This window comes from Palaemon carinicauda, chromosome 24 (genome assembly GCF_036898095.1).
Source record: "Palaemon carinicauda isolate YSFRI2023 chromosome 24, ASM3689809v2, whole genome shotgun sequence".
NCBI lineage: Eukaryota > Metazoa > Arthropoda > Malacostraca > Decapoda > Palaemonidae > Palaemon > Palaemon carinicauda.
This window is the reverse complement of record NC_090748.1, coordinates 85,651,537-85,671,601: the sequence shown is the minus strand read 5'-3', so window position 1 is coordinate 85,671,601 and position 20,065 is coordinate 85,651,537. Positions and strand designations below refer to the sequence as shown.

At 38.7% G+C, this 20,065-nt stretch overlaps 1 protein-coding gene across 7 annotated transcripts in view; it reads right to left on the bottom strand.

Moving 5' to 3' along the window:
• Positions 1 to 20,065, bottom strand: part of LOC137618196 (phosphoribosyl pyrophosphate synthase-associated protein 1) — a 143,221-nt gene that overhangs the window by 6,714 nt on the left and 116,442 nt on the right. For all 7 annotated transcript variants that reach the window (XM_068348284.1, XM_068348286.1, XM_068348281.1 and 4 more), the window contains 2 exons: positions 7,441 to 7,628; positions 6,853 to 6,999 (listed from right to left, as the gene is read on the bottom strand). In XM_068348284.1, coding sequence (XP_068204385.1) covers positions 6,853 to 6,999; positions 7,441 to 7,628 — 335 coding nt within the window. The remainder of the gene's footprint in view (positions 1 to 6,852; positions 7,000 to 7,440; positions 7,629 to 20,065) is intronic.

Sequence of the window (20,065 nt, the reverse complement as noted above, 5' to 3'; positions counted from 1 at the left end):
CAAGCTTCTCTGCTAAAGGAAGAGAGACAAAAAGCTGATCTGGAAACTATTAGTGTGGCTGCTTGGGAATGATTAAGGTCCCTCTGAAGTCTTCAACCGACTGCTGAGCTATAGGTGGAACAAGGAAAAGAGGGGGCAGAAAGGCGTAAATGTTTAGGATGTTGAAAGGAGTCTTCAAACTTCGCCAACTGTCTGAGACTGGTAGAATTTTGGTGAGCATTGAAGTCTTCCTGCCATGAAAGGATGTAAGAGTAACATAAAACCCCAACATTGAGACTGTCGATTGAGCATGTAGAAATATTCATGTTAATTCTGGGAAGATACTAATTGTTTAAAAAGAAAATTTGCATATACTGTATATAATTCTGCATATAACTGTATTGTAAATATAATAGCACACCCACCATTTTTATAATGTCTAAATCATTTATTTTTTATCAGAATGGCATGATGCCCTACTCTCAGTAGGGGTCGTAGCCTTAGGAAATGTGAAGAATATACCCGTGAAAATGTATCCAAGTAAGGATTTCTTGTATTTGGAAGTATTCTTTATTGACTTTGTCACTGGTGAGATGCACAGTAGATTGGCTGGAACTTCTTGAATTTCAGAAGCAGTATTTATTACTGCTGGTATTTCACTAATGAAAATTATCACCAGACGATGTAGAGTAATATTTTTCATCACTGCACTAGCAGAATAATGAACAATTTGAAATGTATTTTTAGCCAATTCAGTACTGTACATGTTGAATATATCTATCTGGTAAAATTAATAAAGAAAATGTAAATGTCAGTGTTTCATGTTTATTTCAGTGAAAGTTTAGTATATTGGTAAGGAACTAATTTTAGATATTATCTTTGGGTTATTGGATTGTTGAAGGTTTCACACCAAAGTTGGTGATAGTTTACCATAACTCCATTTAAGTTTAGTCCATTTATAATCTCACCAATTTTCAATATACCAGTGTGGGGTATCTGTAAAAATTGTTTTTTACATTACATGCGTGGTGTGAACATATTCTATGTGTAGTTGTTTTAGTATTACAGTGGACATAGGATACTGAACTTTAGAATGTCACATGTGTAGACCTTTATTTTTTCCATTTATGGGATATTTTTCTAAATATTTTCACTTTTGAAATATACTTTTTTTTTTTATTTTGATATGTTTCCTTTCATAAGGTTTTTTCTTCAACACTGCTTTGGAAGTAGCTTCCAAGGCTGTGGACTCGGGTATCAGAATGTCATTTCCTCGTATTTCGAGTTTCCATCAGGGTCACTACCATGAACGTGGGCTCTGCTGATTCAATCGACTGGGGAGGATTTGGATTTGTGATAAGTTAAATTTCATTGGATTTGTGCTGGATTAAGTTAAATTTCAGACATTATGTCATACACTAATGACAGACTAATTCATTCTTTGGTTTTTCTACTTGGCACTTCATACATCTCAAAATCTTAGATACAGTACTGATATACAGTATCTAGATGCAAGAAATGAAGAGTAAATTTTTGTTAAAGTGCTTTCTGCTACTGACTCTGTCTTCATTTTGATTGCATGGCGCAGTAGTTATAAATTGACAAGAGACGAAGATAATTTAAGGAAATCAAGATAATTTAGAGCAACTAGTTTGGGTGAGTTGTGAGATGGATCAAAGTACATGTAGTTAATTACTCTCTAAAGGTCCACTCAGCAACATTTCAAACACAGGAAAATAGAATGATCTATCAAATAATTAAATAACTAAACATTTATTACTGGAATATAAGAGATTAAAAGCATGGAGGACTGAGATACTTAACCTCAAATTGTTCTCAAATTCAAAATATTTAATTCACCATAACATATTTCAATTGCATTTTTTTTTCACCTATTCCATCAGATATATATTATTTGAGAATTCACTAGTATACTGTTAATCTCAAATTGTAGTCATCAATCACAAAATATGTAAGTAAATATCAGGGGAATTATCAATTGAATATGAGAATCTTTCCTTGTACACTTTATTATTATTATTATTATTATTATTATTATTATTAGAATTGAAAAGACAGTGAAAGATGGAAATGGAAGGTTGTTAAATGGAGAGGAGGCAAGGAAAAGGTGGGCGGAATATTTTGAAAGTTTACTGAATGTTGAGGATAATAGGGAGGCAGATATAATTGCTATTGCAGGTGTTGAGGTGCCGGTGATAGGAGATGAGAATGAGAGACAGATTACAAGAGAGGAAGTGAGGAGAGCACTAGATGAAACGAGAGTAGGAAAAGCATCTGGTATGGATGGTGTGAGAGCTGAGATGTTGAAGGAAGGGGGTGTGATTGTTTAATATGTGTTTTGTGTTGTCAATGGTACCAGTAGATTGGGTTTGTGCGTGAATTGTACCACTATAAAAGGGTAAGGGAGATGTGCATGGTGTTGTAATTCAAGGGGTATTAGTTTGTTAAGTGTACAGTAGGGTCCCGAATTATACGTGTTCGAATTATACGATTCCCCTTTTATGCGATAGCTATTTTTCAAAAATAAATTTTCTGTATCTGCGAAGCTGTTCAAAGTCTGCTAGTCAAGCACTACAAAAAGTATCAAATCTATATCTTTTTAAGTATATTGGTAGCCCTAAATACAGTGATTTATAATAAATGATACAAAACAATATTAACATTACATCTTGTTAACATAATTTCATTATAAATAGCCTATTTAAGGATAAAATTTCACATCAACAATGAAATCAACTGTTAACTGTGCGAGTCCAGCTGACAAAATGTAAACAGAATTGTGGTTACATTCTCGGCAATCTTTATCTTTCTCCAACCTTCCGATAATTTTAATGGTAGTGTTAATGATGGTATATTAAAGCATTATTTTTTTAGTACAGTATATAAAGCTTTATTTTTCCCTTCGGGCATTCAAGGTTTTCACGAGTATACTGGGGTCGTTTATCGGCAGTGAATAGCCTAAACTTCGGTAACGAGTCGGCAATATTTTGTCATATTTTAAAGTTTACATTTGATTTGCAAAGATTGGTTTTGTTGAGTACAAAGCATAATTATAAAAATCAATCTCTCTCTCTCTCTCTCTCTCTCTCTCTCTCTCTCTCTCTCTCTCTCTCTCTCTCTCTCTCTCTCGTGTTATACAATACTTACTAATAGATAAAGAAACCAAAATCGGTTTTCCTAAAGTGTCAATGAAATACGAAACAAAAAAAATATACCGTGTTTACATCCATTTCAATCATAGCATAAAATACGGTATCCGATTTCGTCAGCAAACCACAATTTTTTAGGATACATCATTTTATTCTAGAAAATTGCTACTCTTCAAATAGTTAATTGCGGTTTAAGAAAACATGTGCATTTGTTTTTGAATTTCGGGTGTGTTTTAAAAATCGAGTATTGCTGACTTCTTTTTGTTTTACTTCTGGCTGTGATCAGATCAGCTGATGTCTAGCTGCCGCTCTCAATATGCGCGTAAGAATACAGCAACAAGGTATTGTTTATACCATTTCTTAACTTATTCAAAACCATCTATACAGTTAGTTAATATTACATAAGCACCAATGTGTTTTAATCTATAATTTTTTTTGTTAAGTACTTTTAAAACACACACACACACACACTCACTCACTCTCACTCTCACTCTCACTCTCTGTGTGTGTGTGTGTGTGTGTGTGTGTGTGTGTGTAACAAGTGAAATCTTTGTGGCTTCACAAAGTATTAATTATATTAAAGGCAATCATGATCAAATTTTCCTTACTTTCTCCAAACTCGCACCATCTCTTACTTTTTATATAGATGGTTTCATAATTGAAGTGGGTTCAAGTTGACTTATAATTAAAGTTAGGAAAAGTATTTTGGATACGGAATGGACAATCATCTTTAGTAACAGTTTAGAATTATCGTAAACTATCATTCAGTCATTAGCGGCAGTCTGCTATTGTCGATTAAACGCAAAAAGAAAAAATAGTTTTCCTGCTTTGCTACGTATGTAGGAATTTATATAGATACGTTAAATAATATTTGTAATAACATCTTTACTATAATCTTTTAATATTATTTATCACTTTGATCATGCGTGTTTAATGCCTTCGTTTGTTTGTTATGATCGAAGATGTATCGTACAATAAACGAATGGAAGGTTTCCGTTTCAGGCGGCGTCATAAAGAAAAACATTAAATTAATGGCATTCATTCCATTTATTTGGAAGTTCTAAGAAAAATTAAGTAGAGCATTGGTAATAGCAAAATCAACATATAATCAATACTTGGTAAGATTGCTGTTGATGCAAAAACTAACCTATACACAGATGTGTAAATGCGTCTGTTTCTTCATTATGATCAGAGATAAACGTAAACAAAAGATTGGTTGTCGTTTTTTATTGTGCGTATTGGCGTGTTTAGGAAACGCATGATATAAAATCGCCTTTATTTTGATAATTCTGGATTTTCAATGATACAACAAAAGCTAGTCTATAGAGTGATGGTTTTACTCTTCACCAGTTGTCTTATACAATAGATATGACAAACATTACAATTTGTCTGTATTTTGGGTCGTGTAATAACGGAAATATACGGTGTTTACACCCATCCTGGTTTTTAACCTTTTTTCAAGTTATTAGAACTTTAAAGCATATTAAAATTTTGATTTATTTACAAGAACAATTTTATATAAAAAAGAATGCAGTATAGTACATAGAAAGTATTGGAAATGGGTAGTAAACACGTTTGAATAGGCAAGTTGCTGGTTGCCATGGCCCCAATGGAATTATTTCTGTTAGTTGTGTTTCGAAATCTGCGATTTTTCATTTGTACGAGGTCATTGATCGACCAAATTCTCGCATAATTCGGGACCCTACTGTAGTTGGAAAAGTGTATGGTAGAGTACTGATTAATAGCATTAAGGATAAAACAGAGAATGCAATCTTAGAAGTACAGGGTGGTTTTAGAAGAGGTAGGGGTTGTATGAATCAGATTTTTACAGTTAGGCAGATATGCGAGAAATATTTAGCAAAAGGTAAGGATGTGTATGTTGCGTTTATGGATCTGGAGAAAGCGTATGATAGAGTTGATAGGAAAGCAATGTGGAATGTTATATGGAGTTGGTGGAAGGTTGTTGCAAGCAGTGAAAAGTTTCTACAAAGGTAGTAAAGCATGTGTTGGGATAGGAAATGAAGTGAGCGACTGGTTTCCGGTGAGAGTGGGACTGAGACAGGGATGTGTGATGTCACCGTGGTTGTTTAACTTGTATGTTGATGGAGTGGTGAGAGAGGTGAATGCTCGAGTGCTTGGACGAGGATTGAAACTGGTAGAAGAGAATGACCATGAATGGGAGGTAAATCAGTTGTTGTTTGTGGATGATACTGTACTGGTTGCAGATGCGGAAGAGAAACTTGGCCGATTAGTGAGAGAATTTGGAAGGGTGTGTGAGAGAAGGAAGTTGAGAGTTAATGTGGGTAAGAGTATGGTTATGAGATGTACAAGAAGGGAAGGTGGTGCGAGGTTGACTGGAGAGTTACTTGAGGAGGTGGATCAGTTTAAGTACTTGGGGTCTGTTGTTGCAGCAAATGGTGGAGTGGAAGCAGATGTACGTCAGGGAGTGAATGAAGGATGCAAGGTGTTGGGGGCCAGTTTAAGGGAGTAGTAAAAAATAGAGGGTTGGCCATGAATGAAAAGAGAGTTCTGTGTGAGAAAGTGATTGTACCACCTGTGATGTATGGATCGGAGTTGTGGGGAATGAAAGTGACGGAGAGACAGAAATTGAATGTGTTTGAGATGAAGTGTCTAAGGAGTACGGCTGGTGAATCTCGAGTAGATAGGGTTAGGAACGAAGTAGTGAGGGTGAGAACGGGTGTAAGAAATGAGTTAGCAGCTAGAGTGGATATGAATGTGTTGAGGTGGTTTGGCCATGTTGAGAGAATGGAAAATGGCTGTCTGCTAAAGAAGGTGATGAATGCAAGAGTTGATGGGAGAAGTGCAAGAGGAAGGCCAATGTTTAGGTGGATGGATGGAGTGAAGGAAGCTCTGGGTGATAGGAGGATAGATGTGAGAGGCAAGAGAGCGTGCTAGAAATAGGAATGAATGGCGAGCGATTGTGATGTAGTTCCAGTAGGCCCTGCTGCTTCCTCCGGTGCCTTGGATGACCACGGAGGTAGCAGCAGTAGGGGATTCAGCAGTACCAGCTGAACTCGGTTGAGTCCCTTGTCAGGCTGGGAGGAGCGTAGAGAGGAGACGTCCCCTTTTTTGTTTCATTGGTTTGATGTCGGCTAACCCCCAAAATTGGGGGAAGTGCCTTGGTATATGTATGTATGTATTATTAGCAAGCTACAACCCTAGTTGGAAAAGCAAGATGCTATAAGCCCAAGGGCTCCAACAGGGAAAAAGAGCTCAGTGAGGAAAGGAAAAAAAGGAAATAAATGATATAAGTAATGAAAAATTAAAATTAAATATTTAAAAAATAAGTACCAGCATTAAAACAGATAATTCATATATAGACTATAAAAAGACTTGTCTCAGCCTGTTCAACATAAAAACATTTGCTGCAAGTTTGAACTTTTGAAGTTCTACTGATTCAACTACCTGATTAGGAAGATCATTCCACAACTTGGTCACAGCTGGAATAAAACTTCTAGAATACGGTGTAGTATTGAGCCTCATGATGGAGAAGACCTGACTATTAGAATTAACTGCATGCCTACTATTACAAACAGGATGGAACTGTCCAGAAAGATCTGAATGTAAAGGATGGTCAGAATTATGAAAAATCTTTGCTAATTAAATGACGGTGTCAAAGATTAATATCTGGATCAGGAATAAGAAATTTCATGTAGTCTATAAAATCATAAAACAAATTTACCTCATCAATTGGTGAGTCATCAATAAGGCGGGGAGCATCCGATGACAGCAAACCATGAGTAGCCATTACATAGATCTTGTATGCACCACGGTCTTTCAGTACTTCAGCTGCTGCCACGAATGAGGCAACATCATCAATCATATCATCCTGCAAAGTATAAATTATGAATCCAACTTAACTGACAGAAAACTTCCAGATTATTACCATTAAACAACTGGATCAACATATTTAACTCTCAAAGGGTTTGTGTTTTTAAAAAAACAAAAACAAATTTTAATTCATTTATCATGAAAACTTTGATATCCTAACTTTTAAAGTAAAATCATTCTTTATATTTATCAGGAATTCACTGTCATTCTTTAACTGAAAGAAAAAATCTGACCTTAGTAGCAAATTCACTCTTCCTAACTACTCCAGCTGTTCCCACCTTAAATGCTTTCCATGTTTCCAATGTTTTTAGTCAGTATAATAACTTATCAAAATGCAAGTATACTACTTTTCGTGTCTAGGTGAATTTGAGTTATCCTTTAAATGTTTTGATAAAAATCTTTTGTTCCAAACATCAATACTTCAGTATAAAATACTCACCACCATGATAGCTATGCGACCACCCACATCTCCAACAACGTTGATGGGAGGTTTTTCCTTGGCCGCAAGTGCTGGAACTCCAACCCCAACATCCATGATTCGAGAATGTTCAACAAGTGGAGGAGAATTCCTACCATCAGCTTGTTCATCTTCATTTGTCTTCTGTTCTCCATGAATGACAGCAATGCCTAAATGAAAACAGATGTCATTTACAAATAAAAGACGTACTGTATTATAAAGTAATTCATCTAACCACTGAGCCATATTCTTCACTCTCTTAAAGTTGATAAAAAATAAAGTACAATGGAATAAAAACCCAGCACGTAAAAAGAAAAAAAAAAATCTATCAATGAGTAGGAGGTATTCGGCAAAGTAAAGGCCCTTTATCTACAACACAGCCATGAACTCAAAAGCACAAGTTTTATGGGAAACTCGGGATATTACGTGAAGCACAAACGAGAAAAATCTTTCAAGACTACTACTCCATAGAAAATATGACAGATAAGGCCCTCCAAAGTAATATGATATTACCAAGTTTATGGGTTTGTTATTTTCAATGAATAAGCTAGTAAACAAGTAAACTTGAAGGGTGAGAAAGGATACTGCTTGTGCAACTAAAACTCAATGGAAAGCTACTAAAATTTGTGAAAGAAGTGTACTAAAAATTTTGCTTAGTTAAAACAGTACCTTGTGGAATTATGTGAAGCTATTTATCACAAAGTGGGTGATGACTACACCTCTGTCATTTGTCTACGAAGTGAATGAATGAATGAAGTGATCAGTACTGATTCTATAATACTAAAACTTGTGTTTTAGTCTTAACATATAACAAAGCTCTCTTAGAGCCAATGTTTTTAAGTATGGCATTCAGGAAAATAAATAATCTATTTTCCTGACGAGCCAACTGTGCTTATATGGAAAATTCACATTAAAAAAAGAACTAAAATATCTAAGGGAGAACTTCAACATTTAATATTTTGAATTTTTACACCAGATCATAACTTAGAAGCATAAGTGTTCTACATTCTTCAGCAGATTACTTATAGAATATTATGTGGTTGTATATTTGAATATGCTGGCAAAGAGCAACAATTTTTACTCTACTTAATTGTCAATATGACCATTTGAAAGAAGGGAGAATTTGTTAGACCAGCAAAGATCTGTATCAATCATTAAAATCCACATCTTACAGCACTGGATTTATAAAGTAAGGGATAATACTTAAATCAGAACACTTCAGTGCTATTTATCATACAATTTTCATGGCTGTGTTGAAACTTGGAAGTGAACCTTAGCAGCAACAAGTTCAATACTATCTAAAGAATTTTATAGCATGAAAAAACTTAACCCTTTTACAACAAATACAAAAATATCATTCATTTCATATCTGTACATGAACTGTAAATACTCCCTGCATGTAATAATATGAAATTTTATAAAACTTGCATAGCTGTCACTACAGGTTCAATAGGAAAACATAAACCTATGAATTGCAGTACATACCAGACTGGAAAAATAGTTTCCTTCAAGTCAGTAATCATAATATCATACATAAAATAAAATGGTATTTTCTCGTTAGGAGAAAACCAACACAAAGAACCACATACTTACGGTGTAAAAATCCTCTGAAAGCAGAGTACACAAAATTTTTTTTGAAGGATCCAGTTTACACAAAATGGAAAATTAATCCTCCAGCTTCTGTTAAGATAATTTTGGGGAGCCTGAACAAGGTGCTGTACCAAATTACAATCAATATCTTATTAACTGAGCTGTAAAAATCTTCATCTTGTCTCCTTGCAATAAAGATATTTCACACAGAGGTCTAGAACAATTGATAAATAAAAGAACTACTAGTAGTATATTCAAAGTTAATATAGTGTATATATAACATTCTGCATATTTTAATCTTTCCTTGGATGTTACTGAACACTTAAGAACTTTCAAGGCACCTGTTGCTATCTACAGCAAAGTTCTCCCTAGTCAAGTTATACTAATCAATAGTAATCTTATTCTACTTCAAGACTGCAACAGTGTCCTTTTATATATATATATATATATATATATATATATATATATATATATATATATATATATATATATATATATATATGTATATATATATATATATATATATATATATATATATATATATGTATATATATATATATATATATATATATATATATATATATATATATATAACAAATAAAAGCTGATAAAATACTTTCCATGGTAAAAACTATTAATAGGCAACTTCTCAGGTATTGAAATGTTCGTTATGTTTGTCCCCTCTAAATGATAATAACTGCATGCATGGCATGCAAAATAACTGCTACCACTTAAAGGTTTATTTCCATAACCCTGTGGAATTGGCTGTGATGTATTGAATAAAAAAGCTAAGACTATTGCCTTTACATGATCTACTATGTGTCCTAGGAAACTTTTAAGCTCATCTGATTGGTTAAAGTATTTTACCATCATTCATTAATATAAGTTACATTTAATGGTATTATTGCTTTGGTATATTTCACAATTTCCCAAATGGAATTACAGTACTGAACAATACAAAACTGCACCCAGTGCATTATACAACCCAAAACTTGAGAAGTCCTTCCATAGTTAGAATGTCTCAGATTACATGAAAATAATTCTTACATGACTGAAATTTTGTAAAAACTGATCTTTAATAAAAACTTTTAATTTCAATACTTGTGGTTTATCTAGATTCCTCAGCTAAGTACTCCCTTAGATGTCTACCAACAAATACTAAAATAAATCCCACTCTCCCTCACTCCAATTTCCTTCCCTCATAACATGTTATGGTTGAACTTGCCATCTGGGGTGCTCTGTGTTATCAGCTTAGGTACGCTTCACATCGAACTTGACTAAAATTAAGATTATAATAATAAAAATTTTTATTCCTTTATTCATTTTATGTTTATATTGCTTTGCTCTGGAAGGTTGGTTTTATAAAAAATTTACCCCAGATATAATTGTTTCCCATTTTCTTTCCTTTCAATAAACTTATGCCTCTAGTACAGTAATAAGACTATTTAGAAGTTAATGGAAAGAAACAAATGCCTTGGGCAAGCCATACAGTCTGTCTTCAGTCTCAAAGTCAAAACAATTCCCTATCATTTATACACCACAAGTGTGGAGGAGGTTGGTCATGTATATGAACAAAAGGTGAGTATAGAAATAAATCTTCTTAAAATTCCATTTATTTCTAGAACTTCCCTTGATATTCATATTGCTGACTCCCATACTCTGAGGGAGGTGGCTAACCAGTGAAGGGAAGAGGTAAGGCATTTATAGTTTTACAACAATAAACTTAAGTAATAATCTAGATACAACTGTAGTCTAGATTAATGGTAACAATATACCTTAAAAAAAAAATTAAAATACAGGCATCCAGATTGCTTTTAAGAAAAATCAAAATAAATTAAAACCAAAAATCTTATAAAACCACATTACCAGCAGCTGTTATATGACTTGAAGCCAAGCAATCTTAAAAACCAAATCAGGATTCTTTAAGATAATGTTTAATGAATACAGGCTTGATATGCCATTGAGCTGCCACAAAAACCCTTTGCAGAAAAAGAATTCTGCAAAAATTAAAAAAAGTAGCTGCAATTCTATCATGAATTCTAATCTTAAAGTCTTCCATTAGACTTTAATCCAATTCTTTGCGACCCTCTGTGCCCAAACTTTTAAGATGAAAAGACATTGCACTTTTGGACATTGGACAATTTGAAATTCTAATCCAGCTAAACAAATTGGGAATGCTTCCTCTAGAACCTGTAGTTTTGTTCTAATAATACTGTAGTACTCTTACCAGGCAAATAAATTTATTTTGATGTAAAGCTCACCACGTTTTTCAAAGAGGAGTTTGAAAGAATTGTGACAAATTCTTTGTCTTGAAATAATTTTTAGCGTTGAAAGCAGGCAAAAAAAAATATCATTCTATGGTCTCCAAACCCTACTTTAGAATATAGGGCTTACATGTATAGCTTAAGCCAAAGTCAACAGGAAATTTTTTTTACGCGAGATGTTTAAACAAAGGATTTTCCAAAGGATCAAAACTCAAACCTTTTAAATATTGTAAACCTATAAAAAAAAAATTACCTGACATAGGAGGTCTTTCAATTCTAATAACACTATATATATATATGGGGGGGGGGGAGATTTAGGTGTACCATAGGTTAGTATCAAAATATTTTTTTTTTACCACAATTGTTTTAATTAATCTTACCTGGGGTTCACCTTACTGAATCCTATACTCTTTCAGAGCCAATTAGTCAATTAAGGGAAAGAGCAGAATGAAGCTATCAAACTAAAAGACTGCACAAACCAACCTTTTATATATAAAAAAAGTTACTTCTTTGGAACACTGCACAAATCTAGATTGAGAACACAACAATTGCCATGATGGGCAGAGAAAACAAATCTGAATCTTAAGCTAGCCTATGATAATTACAGAGTTTTAGCGTCAGTTCATAGGAATACCAAGTCGGTATTTCCTAAACATTATTTTGAAGAATTCTGGTTTACTTATCAAGATGCTGGAATCTAGGTCCAATAGTGGCTGTTTTCAACATGGTCTATAATTTTTTTCTAATTAATTTAATTGGTGATTTTCTCATTTCACAAAAATTCTAGTTTAGTAAGATGAGGTTGAGGTTGCCTTTGACCGTGTTAATCATGAGGCCCTTGTTTTCAAACTCAAACAATTGGGAGTGGGTGGGTCGTTTCTTAGCATTATTATTGAATTTTTAAGTAATAGATCTCATAGAGTTGTTGTTGATGGGCACCATAGTGAGTATAGGAATGTGATATCCGGTGTTCCACAGGGTAGTGTTCTTGGCCTATTACTTTTCATACTATATACACATGACATGTGGTTTGGCCTAGAAAACAAGCTTGTTGCATATGCAGATGATGCTACTCTCTTTGCATCAATTCCATCCCCTGAATGTAGATCTGGGGTTGGTGAATCCCTTAATAGAGATTTAGCTAAAATTAGTGCATGGTGCAAATTATGGGGTATGAAGTTGAATCCTAATAAAACTTAAAGTATGATTGTAAGTAGGTCAAGGACGGTGGCTCCTCAACATCCGGATCTCAGTATTGATAATGTTTCTTCAAATTTGTATGACTCTTTTAAAATTTTAGGTGTGATTCTCGATAGCAAATTTACTTTTGAGAAACACATTAGGTCTGTGTCTTCTTCAATTGCACAAAAAATTGGCTTATTGAGAAAGTCTTACAAGATTTTCAGTGATCAATCTATTTTGAAGAAGTGTTTTAATTCTTTCATTCTACCTTGTTTTGAGTATTGTTCTCCTGTCTGATGTTCAGCTGCTGATTCTCATCTTAATTTGTTGGACAGAAACTTACGGTCTATTAAATTTCTTATTCCTGATTTAGATATTAATCTTTGGCACTGTCGTTCAATTAGTTCATTATGCATGTTGCATAAGATTTTTCATAACTCTGACCATCCTTTACATTCAGATCTTCCTGGACAATTCTATCCTGTTCGTAATACTAGGCAGGCAGTTAATTCTAATAGCCAGGTCTTCTCTATCATGAGGCTCAATACTACACAGTATTCTAGAATTTTTATTCCAGCTGTTACCAAGTTGTGGAATGATCTTCCTAATCGGGTAGTTGAATCAGTAGAACTTCAAAAGTTCAAAGTTGGAGCAAATGTTTTTATGTTGACCAGGCTGACATGAGTCTTTTTATAGTTTATATATGACATATCTGTTTTTGACGTTGTTAATAGTTTATATAGGACATATCTGTTTTGACCTTGTCACTGATTTTAGACTGATTTATTGTTAATCTATTCTCATTTATTTATTTCTTTATTTCTTTTCCTCACTGGGCTATTTTTCCCTATTGGAGCCCTTGGGCTTATAGCATCTTGCTTTTCCAACTAGGGTTGTAGCTTGGCTAATAATAATAATAATACGTCTTTAGTAACATTTCTAATATTTATAAAAAAAAAAATATGAAATCCCATTTTCAAACTGTATTTTGAGATGGTCTATTACCATTAATCTACATGAGGTAAGTCTAGAATTCTAATATTTCATGATCTAATTCTATGAATGACCTATCTTTTTCATTCACTGGTGTCCCCCACCTCCATCAGAGTAAGGTTGTCAGCAATATGAACATCATGGAAGGTTCAACGAAATAACTGTAATTTTAATAACAAAATTTGTTATTTCTATACTGACCTGGTTTTCATATAGATGACCACCCTCCTCCCCTCTGACTAAGGATGTTAAGATGATAGAGAATATTTACGACTTTGACACTGAAATAACTTCTTAGCTTCCTGCCATTAACTGCTAGTGCGTATCATTACTTTACTTGGGGAATGTGTATTGAGAGGAATGATTGGAATAAAAAAAAATAAATATATGTATAATGTCAATAAACCAAGCTTATAGAGGAAACAAATTTTATTACAAAAACTGTATCAACCTGTACCCTGAACACTGGGTTAATGTAAACCTAAAAGATTTTTATTTATGTACTCGATAAAAAAACTGCAGCAAATTCCTTTTTGTTTATTCAAGGAAAGTTAACAGCTAAGGAAAGAAAGTTATCCATTGAAGAAAAAACAAAATAATATAAAAGAATTAAAAAGTTCAGACTAACTGGTGGTACGGAAAACTCTCATAGTGAAGTCTGTTTAAGTGATTAACAAACATCTCCAAAATTTGATAGTAGATAAGAGAGAATGATGAGAAATCAGAAGGAAGAAAACAATGAAGAGCACATAAAATACTAATAAAATCAGCATCAGACTTATTTGTATGGGGTGAAAAGAACTCAGATGTACATTGTCTATTTGATGAAAAATTTAGCTAACTTTCGCAAAGCACACTCATCCAGGCATTCCAAATAATCAAATAAAAATACTATATAAATAAAAATGCCATCAAGAACAAATAAATTATTACCTCAACTACTCAAGAGTTGTGTCCTTTTCAGCCACATAAGAGAATTTTTTTTGTTGGATTTACAGAATTATTGTTATAGGCATGAAGCATTTTAAAATGATCTATTAAATGCAATGCCACAGGTAAAGCACAGATTAGTTAAGGTATGAATAGAAGATACTGTATTGCTGTTAGTTGTGAGATATGAAAATATTCAAGTGTGCTACATATCAAAAGACCAGGCACCAAATGCATTTAAAAATTTGTGGATTTAATGTATTTAAAACAATCTAAGAACATTTAACCAACACAAAACAAAATAAAAAAATTCTCCCGAGAAATAACTAAATTGATTTTATTAGATGACTCTTGAGGAATAGGTCCAATTATGATGGGAAAAATATTTAAAAATTAGCAAAGAACACCCAAATAAGTTCTTTCATTTCCCATTACTTGGTGCCAAAATATTCTGGAAAATATGACAATTTGTCCTAAATTGTATTTTTCTTAGCTATACAACCCTGTAATCATTTAATATAGGAATTCGCTTCAGCTCAGCTGAAACAGCCGAAGAGAAAGAAAACCAGGCAGTTGTGCTCATTAGTTGGCTGGTGGTATGGGGCAGAGCTTAGCTCCCCCCCCACCAACGCCAGCCCGCTTTCCTCATTCAAACGCTTTAGGCTCAATGTGGAACACGAGAGGGGTGGTAGAGGCGGGCATTTACATTAAATGATTACGGATTTGTATAGCTAGGAAAAATACAATTTAGGACGAATTGTCATTTGTTCCGACGCGATATACAAACCTCGTAATCATTTAATATAGGAAGACTCACCGGTTGGTGGGAGGTCTGCCTTTGCTGCTTGTGGACAGCTAATTGCTCGGATATAGACCTGGTCTCGAATGAGAGCAGAGAACTAAATCCACCTACCCCTGTCTCTTAACCCGACATGATGATGGTGGGGTCTGAGAGATTGGGAACTGCCGCGCGATGTGTAAGAGCATCACGCGACCTGAGAGCGTGAATGTAAGAGACACTTGACCCTAGGGTCACAGTGACTGGATGAACCTCCAAAACCAAAAGGCAAAGGGTTTATACATCTACTGTCTTCCCTGCCTAGCAGAAGACGGGGGGAGAATACTGTACCTGTAAACAAACTCTAGCAATCTTACCTGGGAAGACTTGTCTTGATGTATGGAACTCCAAGGGAGGAGACAGAGAGAAAGGCGGATCACACGCAGAATGCTTTCACACTGCCAAACATACCATAAAATCAAGACAAGAGACTTCCCTGTCCCGGAGGAACTGGAGAGGTCAGACAATAGCTTGAGCTGCTACCACAGGGCCAAGAACAAAGGTGTCCAAGGACTTGTGCGTAAACTCCCTCAAGTAAAAGGCCGTAAAGGTGGTCTGGCGTTTCCAAACGCCAGCCTTTAGCACTTGGCCCACTGCAAGATTTCTCGTGAGCTTTAACCCTCGCTGGTGCTTGGACTCTTGAGGAAGTCTCATACGCCTTGCGGATGTTTTCACGGATCCAGAAGGATATCGTGTTCCTCGACACCTCCCACTTGGCTCTGCCGGTGCTAACGAAGAGTTATCGACCTGCCGAGTGCGCCGGAGACACCTGACGGGACAGAGAAGCCTCTCACCTGAACCGCCACTCACCGCATCTGGTATGGAAGGAATAGTGAAGGCCTCGAACCCGGGATCGTGGATCGCTGGGTTCTTAGTCTTGGCCACAAACTCTGGCACAAAACTCAAGGAGATCTCCTTCCAACCCTCTGCGTGAGTGACATTACAAGAGAGGCCGTGTAACTCCCTGACTCTCTTCGCCGATGCTAAGGCTAGCAGAAAAAAAGTCTTAAGGGTCAAGTGCCTGTCTGAGGCACGGCTCAAGGGTTCGTATGGAGCACGAGTAAGAGACCCAAGAACTAAAGTGACATCCCACTGGGGAACTCAAAGTTCCCTCGGGGGACATGACTGTTCGAAGCTCTTAATGAGCATAGAAATCTCCAGGGCGTTAGAGATATCTATGCCCTTCAGATGGAACACCATTGCAGGGGCAGACCTGTACCCTTTAATGGCAGAAACTGACAGGAGCTTATCTCTGCGAAGAAAAATAGGAAGTCTGCGATCTGAGCCAGAGAGGCTCCGACAGGAGAGTTACCCCTTCCACTACACCTATCACAGAAGACCAACCACTTCCCTAGGTAGACTAAGGAGGAGGATCTTCTAAGGTACCCAGACATCTCTCCCGCAGCGAGTTGCAAAAAGCCTCGCGTTCTGAGGAGATGCTGGATAGTCTCCACGTGTGAAGTCTGAGCGACTGCACCGCCTGGTGGTACCTGTTCGACAAGGGTTGCCGAAGGAGATTGGGCCAGTGTGGTAGCTCTCTTGGTGCCTCGACCAGGAGCGACAACAGATCTGGAAACCACTCCATGTGTGGCCATAGTGGAGCAATGAGAGTCATCCTGAGTCCTGTGGTTACTAGGACCCACGACAAGACTGCGCGAAGCAAGCAAAAATGTGGGGAAACGAGTAGCAATTCAGTAGATCCCAAGGATGTTGCAGTGCGTCCTCGAACGCAGCCCCGGGATCTGGTACTGGAGAGCAAAACACTGGAAGCTTGGCATTGTGCCGTGTTGCGAATAGGTCGATGCATGGTTCTCCCAGAGGTCGAGTACTCGACTCGCTACCCAAGGGTGAAGAGACCATTCTGCCCCTATTACCTGGTTTCTGCGACTTAGGGCGTTTGCCAAAACATTTCTCTTGCCTGGAATGTACCTGGCTGACAAGGTGTTGTCGCTCATCAGCACTACCGAGTGCTCTCTCAAACGGGCCTGGAAATGAAAGAGTGCTCTCGAGACTGCCATCATTTCCAGCACGTTGATGAGCAGGTGTTTCTCCTCTTCCGACCACACACCTGACACGGGTAAGTCGTCCAGGTGTACACCCCAACCTTCGGTGGACGCGTCTATGAACAGACAGAACTCAGGTGGAGGGGGGTTTATGAGAAACCTTCACATGAGGTTCTCCTCGCTTAGCCACCAAAGGAGATCCTCCCTTACCTCGCGTTCCATGAGGACCGGACGAGAGGGAGGATCGGTGGCTGCCGACCACTGCTCCTTCTGACACCACTGAAGGGAGCAGAGAAGGATCTGCCCGAAAGGAACGAGCTTCTCCAGCGAGGAGAGGTGACCTAGAAGAGCTTGCCATGGGAGGGCTGGAAGTTGTTCCTGCGATAGGAACGGCTGCGCAACCTCTCTGAGTCTGCTGATCCGTTAGCTGCTGCCGAGTCGATCAGCATTCCCAGATACTTCACCTTCTGCTTGGGAATGAGGCTCGAATTCTCGTAGTTTACCACAAACCCCAGATCGCGACAAACTGCCAGAAGCAAGTCTCGATCCTGAAATATCTGCTCCTGCGAGGGAGCGCGAAACAGCCAGTCGTCGAGGTGCAACAGTAGGCGGATGCCCCTCGAGTGGGCCCAAGCTGCTACCGTCGTGAACACTGACGTGAACACTTGGGGAGCTGTGCACAGTCCGAAGCACAGGACTTTGAACTGGTACACCGTGCCCTGGAATGTGAATCGGAGGTACTTTCGAGATGACCGATGAACTAGTACTTGAAAGTCACATCCTTCAAGTCTATCGAAAGCACGAAGTCGTACTGCCTGATGGTTAACAGCACAGTGCGAACTGTCACCATCTTGAACGCAGTTTGCTGAAGAAACTTGTTCAATGGCGAAAGGTCGATGATCGGTCTCCAACCTCCTGTCGCCTTTTCGACAAGGAAGAGACGACGGTAGAACCCTGGTGACTGATCGTGTACGACTTCTAGCGCATCCTTCTCCAACATTTCCTGGACCTCCGCCTCCAAGGCCAGAGCCTTCGGAGATGTTGGAGCGTACGTGTGGAACGCTACTGGAGTGGAGGATGGGGGGGCAGATGAAGCACGAATGGGAGCTTGTACCCTTCGCGAAGGGTCAACACTATCCATTCCTCGGCCCCGAGGTGCTGCCACATCGGCCAATGGCGCGATAGGCATCCCCCTACCTTTGGCAGCATGGGCAGGGGAAAGCCAATCTCAGCGTTTCCCTTTCCCTTGCTTGCCACTATTCTTTCCCCGACATGAGGAGCTCCCGATGAAGGCTGAAAGGTCTGTTTGGGGGCCAGAACCCTTCTGAACAGGAGCAGGTCTTGGCTGCACAAGAGCAGCAGGAGCACGACCAGCGGTACCCTTGCTACTTCCCATGGACTTGGCCTAACTCGGCATGGCTGCGGACAGTTTCGCGGGACCAGGTCCCTTGAAACTCGCAGCCTGCGCCTGGTGGATAATGGAGTTCTTCGAGTCGAGGCGCCATTTATCCCGCGTGGCTCGAACTTCCTCTGGTGGGAAGAGAGAAGTTGCAGCTCTAATAGTAGTGTTCCTGAGTGCCAGGGCTTCTCCTGAACCAATCTGTTGCGCCAAATGAGCGGCTACTGCCTCATTTTTTGAGGATCAGATTGGCATACTGGGTAGCAAGCTGGTCCAAGAGAAAAGCAACAGCTTTCCCACCAGACACAGCCAGGTTCCTGTACTGCTTCATGTGTTCGGGGTAGCAAGCCCGGTGTCCCGCGCGAACACTGTGGCCGTACCACACCAGTGGTCGAGCCACGAAGCAGCATTGAGAGTAGCTACAAAGATGGACTCCATAGTTGAAATCTCAGAGGCCGAGAAGGAGATACTCTGGGATTCAAAGCTCTCGACCGAGGAACCTCCAGCAAGCGCTCCAACCGCGGGGTCGAGAGGAAGAGGACAAGGCACAGAAGACTCTGTGACATAGTACCTCTTCTGTCGCTGGAGTGGTTGAGGGAGAAGCTTGTTCGAACCTTGGCTCCTAAGCGAGTTACCAGGCCCTGTGATCTGGTCACTCACTTGGTCCAATGCTCGAGCAGCCTGTCTTGACCAGGGTAGTGTGATGGGCCGTGAACTGCCTTCGGGAGCTCCCCATAGGATCTCCAATGCTGTACACTTATCCTCAGACACTACCGCAGGAGGAGCCCTGAGGCCATTAATCTCACGCATGAGGTTAATGACCTCTAGGAACAGCGACTCCACCTCGGGATCTTCCGTCTCCACGGCCGGTGAAGGCCGTGGAAGTGGCTGATACCTCGGTCCCGCTACATCCGTAAATGTAGGGGAAGCGACATGCTGCACAGGTGATGACATTCCCCATGAATACCCTTGCTCTGGCCCTAACACCAAACCAGGCATGTATTCAGGAGTCAAGGAAGGACCCTGGCAGGGTTCATCCCCAACGGAATGCATCGAGGTTCCCACTGCGACCGAGTGCGTGACTGGTTGCTGCGAGCCCCACGAAGCTTCCGAAGGAGCTCGAGCGGGGTCGCTGAGAACTGCAGCGCTCACACCAGGAGGTGTAGACAGGTTAGTTGCGCGAGTGGTGCGCTCGGCCTAACCTGTTACATGGCCAGAAAGCATGGGGGTTGGCTGCATCTCACGCAGCTGGTATGCGCGAGAGCTAGCCTGGTCGTGCATGACCGGCCCCCATGCCGCGGGCTGAGCCGCGAGGTGGCTCAATGCCGGGCCCGAGTAATGCGGGTCGAGCGCGCGGCTGTCTGGGCCTGCTCCCTGCTCACACGACACAAGTCGCGGAGTCGGTCCA